Source organism: Manis pentadactyla, chromosome 10 (assembly GCF_030020395.1).
Source record: "Manis pentadactyla isolate mManPen7 chromosome 10, mManPen7.hap1, whole genome shotgun sequence".
Lineage (NCBI taxonomy): Eukaryota > Metazoa > Chordata > Mammalia > Pholidota > Manidae > Manis > Manis pentadactyla.
Window position 1 is genome coordinate 89,723,780 of NC_080028.1, and position 14,212 is coordinate 89,737,991.

General features: G+C 45.0%; 1 protein-coding gene across 4 annotated transcripts in view; it reads right to left on the reverse strand.

Moving 5' to 3' along the window:
- The window catches only part of AUTS2 (activator of transcription and developmental regulator AUTS2), a 1,225,237-nt gene that overhangs the window by 13,087 nt on the left and 1,197,938 nt on the right, over window positions 1-14,212 (reverse strand). For 3 of the 4 annotated variants that reach the window (XM_057487216.1, XM_036907884.2, XM_057487217.1), the window contains 8 exons: window positions 13,691-14,156; window positions 12,172-12,419; window positions 10,960-11,180; window positions 9,303-9,347; window positions 6,250-6,345; window positions 3,902-3,973; window positions 2,688-2,717; window positions 993-1,064 (listed from right to left, as the gene is read on the reverse strand). In XM_057487216.1, coding sequence (XP_057343199.1) covers window positions 993-1,064; window positions 2,688-2,717; window positions 3,902-3,973; window positions 6,250-6,345; window positions 9,303-9,347; window positions 10,960-11,180; window positions 12,172-12,419; window positions 13,691-14,156 — 1,250 coding nt within the window. The remainder of the gene's footprint in view (window positions 1-992; window positions 1,065-2,687; window positions 2,718-3,901; window positions 3,974-6,249; window positions 6,346-9,302; window positions 9,348-10,959; window positions 11,181-12,171; window positions 12,420-13,690; window positions 14,157-14,212) is intronic. The other variant, XM_057487218.1, reaches the window with a different exon arrangement.

The following is a 14,212-nucleotide window of genomic DNA, read 5'->3' on the forward strand; positions in this document are numbered from 1 at the left end:
TGCTGCTAGGACTAAATGCTTGTGCATGAAAAAGTAGATTAACAGAAGCTCATTGGAATTACTTGACTGGTTATTTTCTCCCATTATTCTAGACATGGTTATACACACTGTCAATACCCAGACTATAAAATCTGGACTTGTCACCTCCCAAGCCACTCAGTGATGCCATATCTGGTCACCTGCAGAAGTTCTTGATCTCTTCCCTATTATGTCATAAAGGCCTGGTAAAGCATGGAATGTATCCATCTGTATGACGAAAATACAGACAAAAAAAGAAAGATCATCTGTGGGCAGGTAAGGTAACTGGCCAGATGGTGGTTCTGACAGGTACTAATCATATGCTGCCGCTAGCACTGGTTATCAGGACTAATCAGACTGTAGAAAGGTCACTGCCCACCAAATTCTACTTCTAGAAAACTGATTTTTAATACTATGCATTGTTAGTGGAAGATCAGTAGCATCATATAGGGCTTAAATTACTCTCATTTTCCCAAAGCCTTTTATGAATTCCCTATAGATTTAAGAATGCACCAATTCTTACAGAAAAGAAAACTTTCATGTATAGCTCTTTCCAGACACTTAAGTATTTGCCAGACAGTATTCCCTATAGATTTAAGAAGGCACCAATTCTTACAGAAAAGAAAACTTTCATGTATAGCTCTTTCCAGACACTAAGTATTTTCCATACTAATACTTGGTTGCTGTAATTAGAATCCCAAGCCTTTATTTTAGGTTTTAATCTATATTTAACTTCTTTGGATCAATAAGATGACAAAACCATTAAAAAATAAACCATCAGGGTTATCAGTTTGCTTCTGGGTTTCGTCATTTTGCTGGTGGTTTCCCTAATCAATAGTAAGATTTCCAAATAGATTTTGCAAGAGAGACTTGATCCTTGCTGCCTGCGGGTCTTTAGAATCTGTTTAAATGTCCCTTGATCGGGAGCTCATACACCCACATGTCCCCATCCCCATCCCCTCCACAAGACTGACCTTGACTTTCTGTTGATGGTGGTAGATCTGCCAGGCAATGTGAACATGCATAGCACACCACTTCCCTGGTTTCTGGAACAAAAAAGAGCAGTGTGGTCAGGAAGATGTTTCAGAGAAAGCTGTTTTGAGTTTCCCCAAAGCTTTCAGCAGATTTTAGCTGCAAAGGCTGTTCTATGAAACCAGAGTGCTTAGTGTCCTCCAAGTGCCTTCTCTCTATAGCTTGCCGGTGCCCGGGCCTGAGGGAGCCGCAGCAGGCCCTCCTCTCCTCCCACGGAGACCAGGCTGGCAGCTACCAATCAGAAAACCATACTTGACGAGGACTGCCTGGTTACCAAGGATAAGGTGGCAAAAGCCAGAATCCCACTTTGTGTCTCTTCTCTCTTTCTTTTCTGGTGCCAGCTGGCAGATCTGGTAGAGTGGGAAGCTCTACTTAACAAATGTGGCCATGCTATAATGCAAATTGGCCATTCAGAAGAGCTAATTACTAAATGTGTGAATCAGTTTAAAACAAGAGGGTACAGAACCTGCCTAGCCTCCCTCAACACTGGCTTTTTAAAACCCCAAAGCGGAACAAAGAAATGCACTACATTTTTATCAAAGCCCAGTTCTCACAAGTGTTTCCTATTCATGCTGGTGGGCATTGTTCATATCTAAGTAAAAAAAGGAACAGAAACGGAGAAGAGAACTGCTTCCTTCCTATGCTCTAGGCCTCTGCAGATACCAAGTTCCCTTCTTCTGCCCTCCCATGTCCTGCTTTATAAGCGCTGGTGCACCTCTGAGTGTATGCTGCTTGCCACCTGGAGGCAGGGGCCACCTCTTTCCACCTCATTTGTTGCTATATAATCTACCCATAAGCCCCGAATGTACATTCAATGACCACAGGATGGATGAGAAGAAACAAAGTCCCCTTCCTACACTGGCAGAGGACAGACACTTACGGTTTCTATAGTAAGAGCCCTTTCTGAAATATACACTTAAATCCAAGTCGGGTTAGTTCTCTTCACTTGGAATGAAATTACAGGTTGTTTGAAGTCACCTAAGTGATGACACAATCCCCCTATTTTTCCCTTTGGAGAAATTGAATTATCTGATTATATGAACCACAAATGGGTAAGTATAGCAGGAAGTCTACTCCCAGCCAACACTTCCTCCCTCCACAGCCCCAAGCAAGTCAGCATTTATTCAGAGGCCATCTGCTGGCCACTCTAGAGACTGCGCAGGATAGGGACAAGCCAGCGCTTTCAGTAGCACTTTTTGGCGCCAAAGGAACAGGTCGGATGGCTGTGACAGTGCCCATCACACATGCAGGAAGAGGCAGCCACCAGACACAACAAACAGACCGACCAGACATATGCTTTCCAGGTTCAAGAGACACAGTAGGACGCAGTCTACAGCTTAAGTCTCTTCCCTTAAGTTCCCACTAGTCAAACCTTTTACCAGAACTTCTAATAAGAGAATCTGACTCAGTTGAATTTCATTGGCTCACTTTACTTCAATGGCCCGGCTTCTTCCAACACTCAAAGCAAAACTATTCAGGCCACTTTCAGCCACACGACCTGAAAAACCTCAACCACCGTCTTCCCAACACTTCACTCCAACATCTCTATGACTTGTTTCCTTGTAATGGATTTGTATTTTTAACCCACAGGGAGTCAAACAGAGGTTGCAAAACAGTTCTAGAAGAAGCTTTCTTACCCTTAACATAGGTCTGAAAGGATCTGTCAACTGTGAAGAGAAAATGACAACTTGGTTACATGCCTGTCACTCAAACAATTGCTCTAATTAACAAATTTGTAGTGCTTCATTAGGAGGGGAAATTAAAATGTTAGAATTTTACTTTTAAATGAAGCCCTTTTAGAGAATAATTAACCCATTTTCACACTATCAAAAGTGCCAAGTGTCCCCTCCCCCACTTCACAAGCCTCAGTACATCTACACTGACAAGCCCCCTGAACAAGTTTAATCAATAACAATTTGCCCTCTGGCAATATGATTTGTTCACATTACACATCTGAGGAGTTTCACTGTCTTGAGCAGTCCTTCCAAACCACACTGAACTCTAAGGGAGAATGGCCTTCAGACCGGAGACTCGTGACACTGGCTACTGATGGGTATGTGGGGAGAGCTTCCTTTCCAGACATGCAGGAGGACAAGGCTATCGCTACCAGTATCCTCAATATCATGACTAAACATGACACAGAGTATCAGACATTATAAAGAAGTTCACTAAACATCATAAAAATATTTACACTGTTGAGGCATTTTAAACTTCCACCTCACTCTGGCCATCCATTTCTGACTGCCCTTACCCAGGGAAAATGTCAATGTTCTAAAAAGTAATCATTTTTTTCAAATTTACTGCAAAAATGAATGTAAATAACAATCAACGGGACTAGACTTCATCTACTGTGTAACTATAAATTCTTTTGAGCATTGATAGAGGTATACATTATGAATAAATAACATAACTGAAGCATAATGGATATTTTATTAAGCTCTAGACCATAAAAGGATCCTTACCACGTTAAAAGTACTGGGCTAGAATAGCTGTGTGGTACAGTGGTTTCCAGGAAGAAAAGTGCTAGTGCTTTTCCATTCAAAACCTTTTAACCCATTTTTTGGTGTGAGAGAGATTTATGATGAGGACAGACAAGATTGGTGGAGCAGAAACTATGCAAGGTAATAGTGTCCAGTTCCTGGGTTTAGACCACAAGCCACTCCTCTTTCCCCATCGGCAGGTCACTCCCCTGGTTCTAGGGCTGCGGCAGTAACTAGCATTTTCTTCCAGAAACTAGAAGAGCAGCTACAGAGCAGCAGCTCGCTCAGACAGGCTATGGAAGGTGTGAGCCCTGGTCTAGAAACAAGCACCCTCTGGCGTTACCTGAGACCGAGCCTGACTTTGTACGCACCCTTGGGTCCTTCTGGAGTAGTGTGTGTGGGACTGTCCCAGGTCGAGCAGCCACATCGATAGGATTGGACGTCTACAAAGAAATCAGATCACAGCTTAGGAGGTATATAACATGCACATGAAAGCAAGATCTTTCTTTCATTCCAAATTATGGAATACAAGAGTTAACGGATTCCTTTTTCTTAGTGATCACACATGTTCTTCATGAAGACCTGCTCCCTATATCCTTAAGGGACCCTCGCCAGAGAGGGCCCTCTCCAGCAGCAGCATCTAAAAGCAGAGGGGCAGGCCGCACCCCATCTCACTGCAATAGAAAGTACAGGACCAAAATGAGAGGCCGCCTGTGCAGGTGTGGCCCCTAAATCCATCTTCTTCTGTGTTACTGACAGCCCTGTCATTGTGTTTTTTGCTTTATCACTAAACATTTCAAGAAATGCTTACGTGAATGTCATTAAGTTTGCTGTATTAGGAGCTACTCATAGAACTGAAAGTGTTCTATAGGTATTAAGCCTTAAATAATTAAAATCTAAATTTTAACTGGCAGACAATAACAAGGAATTATATTTAGTAATGACTCATTAGCAGTGGTGGAAATGGGACAAGAGAAGCTAACTTAGGGACCACACAGATCTACTATTAAATGGTATCTGAAGTAATTCTGCTGTTTCCATTCCTACCACCATTCTTAAATGTCATTAATAATAACCTTATCTATAGGCTTCTGTCCTTTGAATTAATAACAAAAGGCCTACTTCAGGCACAGGCAGTCACTACCTTCTAGTGGATAAAAGATTTAGAAAAATTTTTACCAGGTACTTTATTTAAGATACCACAACTTCTATGACCCAACCCCTTCACGTCAGGAAGTTAACTCCTGTGGAAAAGGGGCTCAAGTTTAGGCACAAAGCTTGCTGACGAGGAGAAGAAAAAAATGAAAGAAAGAAAAGCAATCAGTGGCTGTACAGCTAACAATTAAGCTGGAGTTGTTAACAGCCTGATTTGCATACATATGAAGAACTCCACTAATGAACTGCAATCTACATATTCAATCAGTAAGATAGCCTGGAAAGGCCTATTTCAACACCAGGAGAGACACTTTCTTGCCCAGATGTAGTTTTCTGTGTGATTGTATAATTGTGAGTAAGGGAAATAGTCTAATTTATTAAATGACCTACCAGTCTGTTTGGGGATGCTCTGGAGATTTGTTAAAACCTACAGGGGACAGACCAGGGTCTGAGGGAGTACTGAAGAGCAGATGGGGGAGGGAGCTTAAAGACCACCATCATTTACCCCAAGACAGGAGGTGTCTAGCGCGGACTCACAAAAGCCCCATGTACATACAACCCAGCACACAAGCTGCATCCATGCGAGTAAACGTGATGTCTAGGGTGTTCAATCCCACTTTTGGTGCTTTTCAATTTCTTTTCCTATCCCAAGTTTTAAGGCAACGGCCTTTGGAAGTGTAGTATGTGCTCAACCTGGAGACTCTGGCCCAAAACTGGCATTTTACCTTAGGAATAAGAAGATGGGGGAAAAAAGGACCAAAATCACACACAACAACATTTCCTAGTATAAAATCTGAGAATAGTGACTAACATGAAAAGTACATTTTGCTTTTTTTTTGAATGAAAGTAAAGGAGGGGCTGTCAATTTATAGTCACAAAAAGGTAGTGTACTGAGAATTACTCCTCAATACTGACCTTCAGAGAGAACTCTTGCCCAAGGTGAGTAGAAAAGAACTTAGTTATTATAAAGGGAAAAAGGTTAATTTCACACTAGGATATTAGTTGTGACCCTGGCAGTGTGACCATGGCTGAGGTGTGTGACTGAGAGGCCTGAGGAGTCAAACAGGGGAGAATGAGCAGGAGGATCTTCCCTTCACACAATTCAAAGGATACAAGTTTAGTTTGGAAACTTTTTCCTCCCTTCTATTAAAACCACTAATGGCTCAGCTTTGCAACTTTGCTAATACCATACTTCAAGAACATCTTGGTGCACATGTATCTGACATTTTACAGAATTCCTGGCTGGAAGCTTATGTCTACAATACTGGTGGAAAAAAATACCCCTACATATTCTGCATATTTTAAAGAGCACAGAAAATCCTAGTGCAACTGAGATTACATAGGTAGTACATACTGAAAATTAAATTTTGGGTGAGGCTTAAAACTCGATGGACTAGACAAAATAATCTCACTAGTCCCAATGGTCACCTGGATTGGAAAAATTAAGTCACTGGCAGGAGAAAGGATGCCAACCCATCCTCACCACTAGCCTGACAGATACACCTCTGTTTGCAATGCCAACCCATCCTTACCACTAGCCTGACAGATATGCCTGTTTTCTTACCTTGGGCTGAAATGCTCCTTGTAGTGAACCGAAAGGACCAGTGGGCGGAATCATAGGGGGAATGCCCGATACCGCAGGAGGGTAGGAATGGAAGAGCTGTGGCCAAAGATGGAGAGGGAAAACACGATTTTAGCAGGAGGCAAGTGATATATTCAAATTCCCTTCCCATAGAAAGACATCATTAGCAAGCCAAGTAATCTCAGTTTGATGCTATTAGTCAAGAGGCCATGATGAAATGATCACACAGATGTGCCACGAATGCTTAACTTAAAAAGTTAAAAGTAGTTCAGAATCAATCAGCCAACAAATGATGTCCCAGATGAGGGCATCATTAGAAAGGGAGCTTTGCTAATTATTAATTGTGAAATTGGATATAAGTCCTAAATGGCTGGAGATTTTAATGCATATCAAAAATAGGAGGGATGCTGAGCCAAATAAGATGCCCAGAAAATTACAAGTTAATTAGAAAAAGGAAAAAAGAAAAAGGGGGGAAAAAAGGGGAAGAAAAAGAAGCAAGTCTTTATGAGTTCCAGGATTTTATACCATTAAAACTCAATTAGTACTTTTAGATTTTTAATAGTTTGAGAAAATGAGAAAATATTCACACTCCTTGCTTCATTAGGTGGTTCTAGAAGTGGCAGTTTCAGAGGACAATTTAACTGTCTCATCTAAAATGAGGACAAATATTTGTGGAAGGATAAAATAAAGTGCCGCAGTATATACTTTCGATGGAGCTACCTACCCACTTTTCTATTAAGATGGACAAACTCATTGGAGGCAATTCAAGCCCATCCCTTAATGCACCAGTCTGACCACTCAAGGAGGGGAGAAGAGTGATTCTGAATTAAGAATGTGAATTTTCTTGAATTAATAGTTTATAAAGGACATAATGGGGGAAAGAAATACACAGAATATTAATACTAAGAACATTGCAAATACATCTTTTCCGCCTTCTAAAAATTTCTGAGATCCTTTTGCTCTGGCTCCATTTACCTGGAATTCAACCACCACACAGAATTGAAGTACCGTTGCACCCTTATGGTTGCATATGCTAAGTAATTCAACATTTTCCTAAAAATGCATTTATGTTAGCTACTTCTATGTATGACTCAAATCCATAGTTCACAATCCTGTTTTCAGAGCACATATTTTTTTCTGCTGGTCTTTATTTCATTTTGCTCCCTTCAATGATGCAGCAAAGTTTTTCAGACTAATTGATATTGAACTAAATCCACTTAAATAGTGATTGCAGGCCAAGTACCCTCATTTAAAACTACTTTTAAGTCTAAAATTGTGTTTTAGATACTTGAGTGCATTGCATCTTAATTCCCCTTGTAACATCCTAATCCCCAAAGCAGGGGAAACTAAGTATTTCATATATTAATACAAAATAACTCTCCCACAGTACACTGTTTGAAGCAAAGTAATTAAATACATGCCACACTAAAACACACTCAAATTTCTATTACTGACTCCAGATGGGTTTTTTTCCTTTAATATTTTTAATAAAAAATTGGAGTTTCTCACCATTTTCCTTTTGCTTTAGCCCATTACCGACCCCCTTGGAATATAGCAGACTATTCCCTTCTCGACTAAAACTCTGCAGTACCTAAGTAATAAAACATTAACTTTCCAGAAATTCAGGCCTCCAGGCTTTATGCTCCATCTTAAACCTCAGACTGTCTGTAGGATATGCATATAAAAGGTGCTGCTTTTGGTCCTAGGAAGTAAATCTGAGTGATGTTGAGCATGGTGAACTTCCTCTAAGAATGATTTTGTTAGCTGGTCCTTAATTTAAATCAGCCAACATAAACAAAGAGCAGAAATCTGTTGGTTATTAAGGATGGCACCACTCATGGGATGGATCAAAAGAGGAAACTCAAGGGTCTACTGTATTTTGTGTGTCCAGATGAAAAATGCATTTCATCACAGCACTGAGCAGAGCAGTATGGAAAGATGTGGGGCCCAGGGCACTCAAACGCACTTTCCTCATTCTTCTCTAAAGAGGCTCCCTCATGTTATTTCTTAACATCTCCAGAGGAAGTAATTCTTAATTGATTTCTGAAATTTTCTAGTCTTGAATTCTCAGCTACACACAGGACTAATACAATGTCTAATTATCTGGTTCAAAGTATGAATGTAATCACAGGCTTTGCTGATCTATTAAGTGGCACTTCTGTTCCAATGGTAAGTTAACACTATCTGAAAATCAAAACAAGAATAGTTGAATATAGTGAATCAACATGGCTACAAGCAATTATTAATTTTTCTTCTTTTTGGTTTCATTTAAAAAATATAAACAAATCACTGAGCAAAGAAACTTGCAAAATTTCAGGTAAAAATGATGCAGTATTCACTCCATAATCAAAATATCATGCTAAGATGTTCAAGGTCTTTGGATAAAAAGAAGCCCTTGTCTTATAAGTAACTGAACATATAACTTAGGTTGGTACCAATTTAAGCTCCAGAAAGTAGCCTTTGAATTACAAGCAAAATGTAATCTTTCTTTAAATAAAGAAGGAGTTTAAAGGGAAAAAATTCATACATTTCAATTTTAAGACCTTTTATTTAAATGATACTTTTATTTTCAGTTACAAGAAGCTCAGGAGAACATACCAGCCATGTGGAAGAGAGTTCTACATTCAGTCTAGAGGAAGTGAAAATCGGCTTTTTGAAGAGTTATGAGTCAAAAACATGAGGAACTTTCTATAGGGAGGAAATAATTCAAATTGAAGTCCAAGAATTCTGCATTAATGACATTTCAACAGATTCCTGAAATCCTGTGATTTCAGAGTCTCCTGAGACTATAATGACTCAACTGCAGACATCCCACTTTGCAGGACAGATGCCTGGCTTCCAGTGAAGCTGACCTTTGCTTTAAAGTCTCAGGTGTGTTTATGATCTTTTGATTCAGAAGCTGATACTGCATCTTTACCAAAAGCAAACGTCACGAAAGCAAGCAACCCAAGTGACGAGGAGCAATGGGAATTCTGGCGAGGATGATTAAGGAAAGCAGTTACATTCAATATGTAGCATGGCAGTATAAGACTCACACTGTGCCGGTAGAATGGGTCAACTTTTGTAGGGTATTTGTCAAACTGTAAAGGGATCAAAGCAAAAGCTAGTTACTTAAAGAATCTACATTTCTGTTTGCTGCATCAACTGACGTAGTAGCCCTAAGTAAGTGTCTCTGTCATCAGACTCCATGACCTCATTGGATATGAAACCATTCTGATACTCCTGAGTCACTCGGACAAGAAATGGAGAAACAAGGTGAAAACCCATATGGTGCATTTACGGCCTGGCCACACTGTAGTGTCTTTCTTTCTAGTCTATATCTAGGGATAGGCACAAAATACCTAATAGAGAAAATAGGCAATTATTCAAATAAATAAGAGAGAAGTGAATCTCTGGTCTGATATATCCAGAAAATTCCCTCCTTTTTCATCTTCACTCTGGCAGAAGAACTGGATGTTCAGTTATTTACTGACATGACTCACACCCCTAATACAAGGCAATCGGGGCTAAGTCTTAGTACCTTTCTCTTGAGCAGAAAGGAGCACACCATTGTTTCCCCTAATTAACATCACCACCCTGGTGCTGTGACTCCACTCCCTTAGATTTAATTTACTTGTGCAATAGTTCACTCAGGCTAGCACAAACTCTCCCAAAACAATACGCCCTTAAAAATATAACTATGGAGAAGTATATGTAGATCAGAGAAAAAAGATACAAGATTTAGTCAAAATTGTTTTTGGTCCCAAGACCTCATCTTGAATATTCTTCTAAATCAAATGTATAAAGTAAACCTTAAAATATATTTACTTTAAAAAATTAAGTTGAACAAAATGGGGAAGTGTGAGGGGGGAGAGGATGCAAAGTTTGAAGGGAATAACCTCCTAAAACCATGGGATTCAAATCTATTCTCACAATGCCCAGATTAGCTGCCTTCTTAATGAGGCATCAAAAATTAAATGAGTAAAACCCTCTAATACTGTTTCAGACAGGGCTTTACCTCGGAATATTTAGTACCCTAATATGCCACTATTCCTCACAGTTAAGTTAAAAAGAAAATCCCAACTGGTTCGCCAGGCATGGGCTATGTCCCAAGCAAGACCATTTCACTGCCAGGGGAGCCTGTACCGCCAGGCGGGCTGTGACCCTGCACAGCGCGGCCCCCTCTGACCACCTGGGGACAGAGCACAATGCCAGACTGGGGCGCTGTCTGATGACATACGAGAAACGCCATCTGAAAGGGTGGCTGGGTGGGGGGCGGGGGTGGCACTGTAGTCTGTACTCCAACACTCAGCCCTCCCCCTGGCTCCCAGGACTGATGAGCATTTGTTGGCTCATACTTGGTGCAAGGCACTGACGGATACATTTTTATATTTGGTGGCAACTCCCCAAGATGCTCAAGAGAAGAAAATTACCCTTTAGGATGTTAACTACCCACACTGGATGTGACCGTTTGAGGGCATCTTGAATAAAACCCACCCACAGTGCTGGAGATGACTGTCCTGGGAAGGGGCCTTCTTCGGGCACATGCCCTTCCCTCCAGGGCACACAGAGCCCCAGGGGCCCCTGACCAGCTGCTGCGCCCCAGGAGCCCTGTCCTGTCACCCGGGGGCCCCGCCCAGCCCCCGGAGCCCCGTCCACCCCATGCCCTGCCCGCGACGCGCTCATCCTCACGTTTCTGCCCGCGGTACGCACCATGGGCGGTGCCGGCGTGGGCATGATGGCGGCGGGCGGGAGCGCGTGTGGGAATGGCGTGAAGGTGTGCTGGTGCGTGTGCTGGTGCGTGTGCTGGTGCTGATGCTGGTGCTGGTGGAACTCGGTGCGCAGGTAGGGCGGGGGCCCCAGGGACGCCCCGCGGTCTGCGCTCTGCGATGCCAGGAAGCGCGTGTTCAGTTCCTGCCGCAAGATGTCTTGCTCTGCAAGAAAGGAGGGAGAGGATGACATCCTCCCGCACCAGCGATGTCCTCAGCACAGCAGGGCCCGGCGGCAGAGGGGCGCCAGCCAAGAGCACATGGCTCTTGGGTAGCAGGCGCAGGCAGAGGGGCCACACACAGCGGACACCAAGGCCCGCCGCCACTGTTCTGTCTGCCTGGGGCGATGTCAGTGCGCTGCTGACAGGCTCCAGCCCAAATAGCCGGAGTCGGTGCAGCCGTTCCTGCCTGCAGAGCAAGCCTGTCCTTGGCACATGGCCCGCCCGTGCCTCAGTTTCCTCATTTATCACATGGGGATGGTAATACGGCCCATGCTATGGGTTTGTTTTGTGGGTTAAAATAATTAACATATTTCAGAACTTAGGAGGACTGATGGCACACTGGATAGACGCTGCTGTTCACATGGCATTCACGCCCTATCAAGGGTAAATCACTGTTTTACAGCTATTTCAGTGGTTTAAACACAGTATGGCTACAGTGGACCCCAAAGTGGGACACTTGGCACGATCAATACAGGTGTGGAGGAAAGGACCCAATACCTAACGCTAGGTCTGTCCTTAAAATTCTGGGATGCCTTGTCACAAAAAGTTCCCCTTCCCTTTCCAAGAAGGTAAAAGGCCCTATTCAACCAAAACAGAACCCTTAAAACAGGATGCAACTGAAAATACGTAATGAAACAGACCCGGGCCTGGGAGAGCTTCCATTACTATGAGGAGCCCAAACGAAGGTCGCGCTTTCCTGCTCAGTGGGTGACCTCGGCTTGACAAGCCTCAGGACTTCAAGCACATGGAACTCTTGCGCGTGTCTGAGTCAGCCAGGTTGTATGGGTACGGGTACAATTTTTGCTGCACCTCGGCCCACAAGGGATTGGAGGGAGAGCACGAGGACGCGCACCGCAGGCTGCGGTTCAGGGCCCGCACAGCCAGCAGGGGCGGGAGTGAGCGGGCAGCCAGGTGGGCCAGCCCCTCCGTCCTACCTGAGTAAGTGCTCCCGGCTGGGTGTCCGGGCACCTGCAGGCTCCCTGATGTCAGAGGCGGTGGAGGAGGCAGGGCAGTGGGAGGGGCAAACATATTGGGGTGGTGGGGGTGTGCGGGGGGTTGGAGGGTGGGAGTGAAGCTGTGCAGGGGGCTGTGGCTGGGCAGCGAGAGGGCGAATGGGGAGGCCGAGGGGTGGTGGGAGGCGTGCGGAGCGGCCGGCTGAGTCTTCGCGGGCGGGCTACCTCTGCTGCGGCAACCAGATGAAATAAAGGGAAGAGAGAAGAGGTCAGTGGCTTAGTTTCTGCGAAACAGTCCCATCTCCCCGCCCAGCCTTTCCACGCTCTTGCTCTCGTCCCTTCTCTTCACAGACCCTCCTGCACCCACCAGAGGCCTCTGCTGGAATCACAGCTCCTCTAACTACCATGGACTCAGCCAAACAGAAACAGCTGCTCTGGAGCTACTGGCATCTTGGGGCTCGGAGAGCTGATTCTGTGGGAAACTCAAGCCTGCTCCCCCTCTATGGCCAGAGCCTCATCCTGGCCCCGAGAAGGCCCCCTGCCTTCCCACCCTCTACTAGCCACATACTATGAAGCAATGAGATGAACAAAAAGGAGTAAGAACAATGGCCTGACTAGTCCCATTTGTCTACTACTATTCTGTGAAGAATCCCAGATACGAGGGGAACCAGGGAGCTCAGTGCCCCAGACCTCTATGTCTGGAGGCGACAGAGAAGGCCTAGGGGGCAGGACATTGGCTCCCAATAAGGCAGGTTCCTTGCCCTGTCAAAGACAGGAAAAAGCTAGCCCAGAACCACCAGTTACCAGACTGTCACTAGGAAAAACAACACTAGAGACACAGAGCTGTGAGGGGGTGGGATTCCCATCCCGGGACAAGCAGGGGGGCACTGGCCATGTGCCCCAGGTCTGTCTCCCTAATCTCGGCATTTCTCCTTCATGCTATTTCTTAAACTTTCCTTAGTCATTTGGCAAAGATAAGACAGGCCAGAGCCTAGGTCTCCATGCAGGAGCTTCTCTCTAAACCCAGCTTGTTTCGTTTCTACTTGTAGTAAATTACAAGGAAAACCACCTCAAACCAGAACACAACTGCTCCCAATCTTCCTGCCTTTGCATCTGCAGGGAGCTGTCCTCAGAGGCCAGTGGCCTCTCTTCTAAGAATCTTAACATGATGATCTCTGATGAGCCTTGGTCTCCACTCCCTGCCTGACCCCAGGGAACGGCGGCACTCCCAGGCACAGCACCCTCCATGCTGTTTCTGAAGCACATCCCCGCCTGCCTTGGCTCATGCAGGAGTCTCTCATATTCCAGTTCAGCACAATGTCCTCACTACCCAGGCCCAACCCACCCATCCTCTCCCTGAAACCCGAGCCTCACAAAGGGCCCTTGCCCTGCCTTCCAGGCTCTGCCACCAGGGAAACTCCAGTCTCCTTGCTGTTACCCTAATACCTGCCTATCCCGAAGATGACAACCAAAGTCAGGCAAAAAGGGCAGGTTGGCTCACCTTAAACTGTTGAGGCTTAAGCTACTGCTGTTGTAGGCTGACAAAGGCTGGGGGAGGCTCTGGGACGAGGGGTGGGCCTGCGCGGGAGGCAGGCTCTGGTGGAGCAGCTGGCTGGGCGACTGCGGCCGGGGTGGCCTCTGCGCCGGGGGCGGGGGTGGCAGCTGGGCCTCTGGGGGTGCCTGGGGCGGCTGTGTGCTTGGCCTTGGGGGCTGAGGTGGGGCCTCCGTGCGTGGCACCAAGTCAGGGCCTGGAGAAGGAGCTCGGGGCTGGGGCTCCACCTGGGGCTGGGGCAGCAGCTGTGGGGCCTGAGGGCAGGGGTCTTTAAGCACCACGGACTCAAAGATCGGCTCTTTGCAACAGTCCTGGCTCTTCTCCTGGCTTCTCTCTAGACCCGATATCTTGGGGACAATCGGCCCCGCATCCTGGCTGTCATGTTCGGGTAGCGTGCCAACACCTAACTCCGGATCTGCATGGGGGAGAGCAAAGACAAAACCACAGGTGGTAACACGTGAGTGTGACATA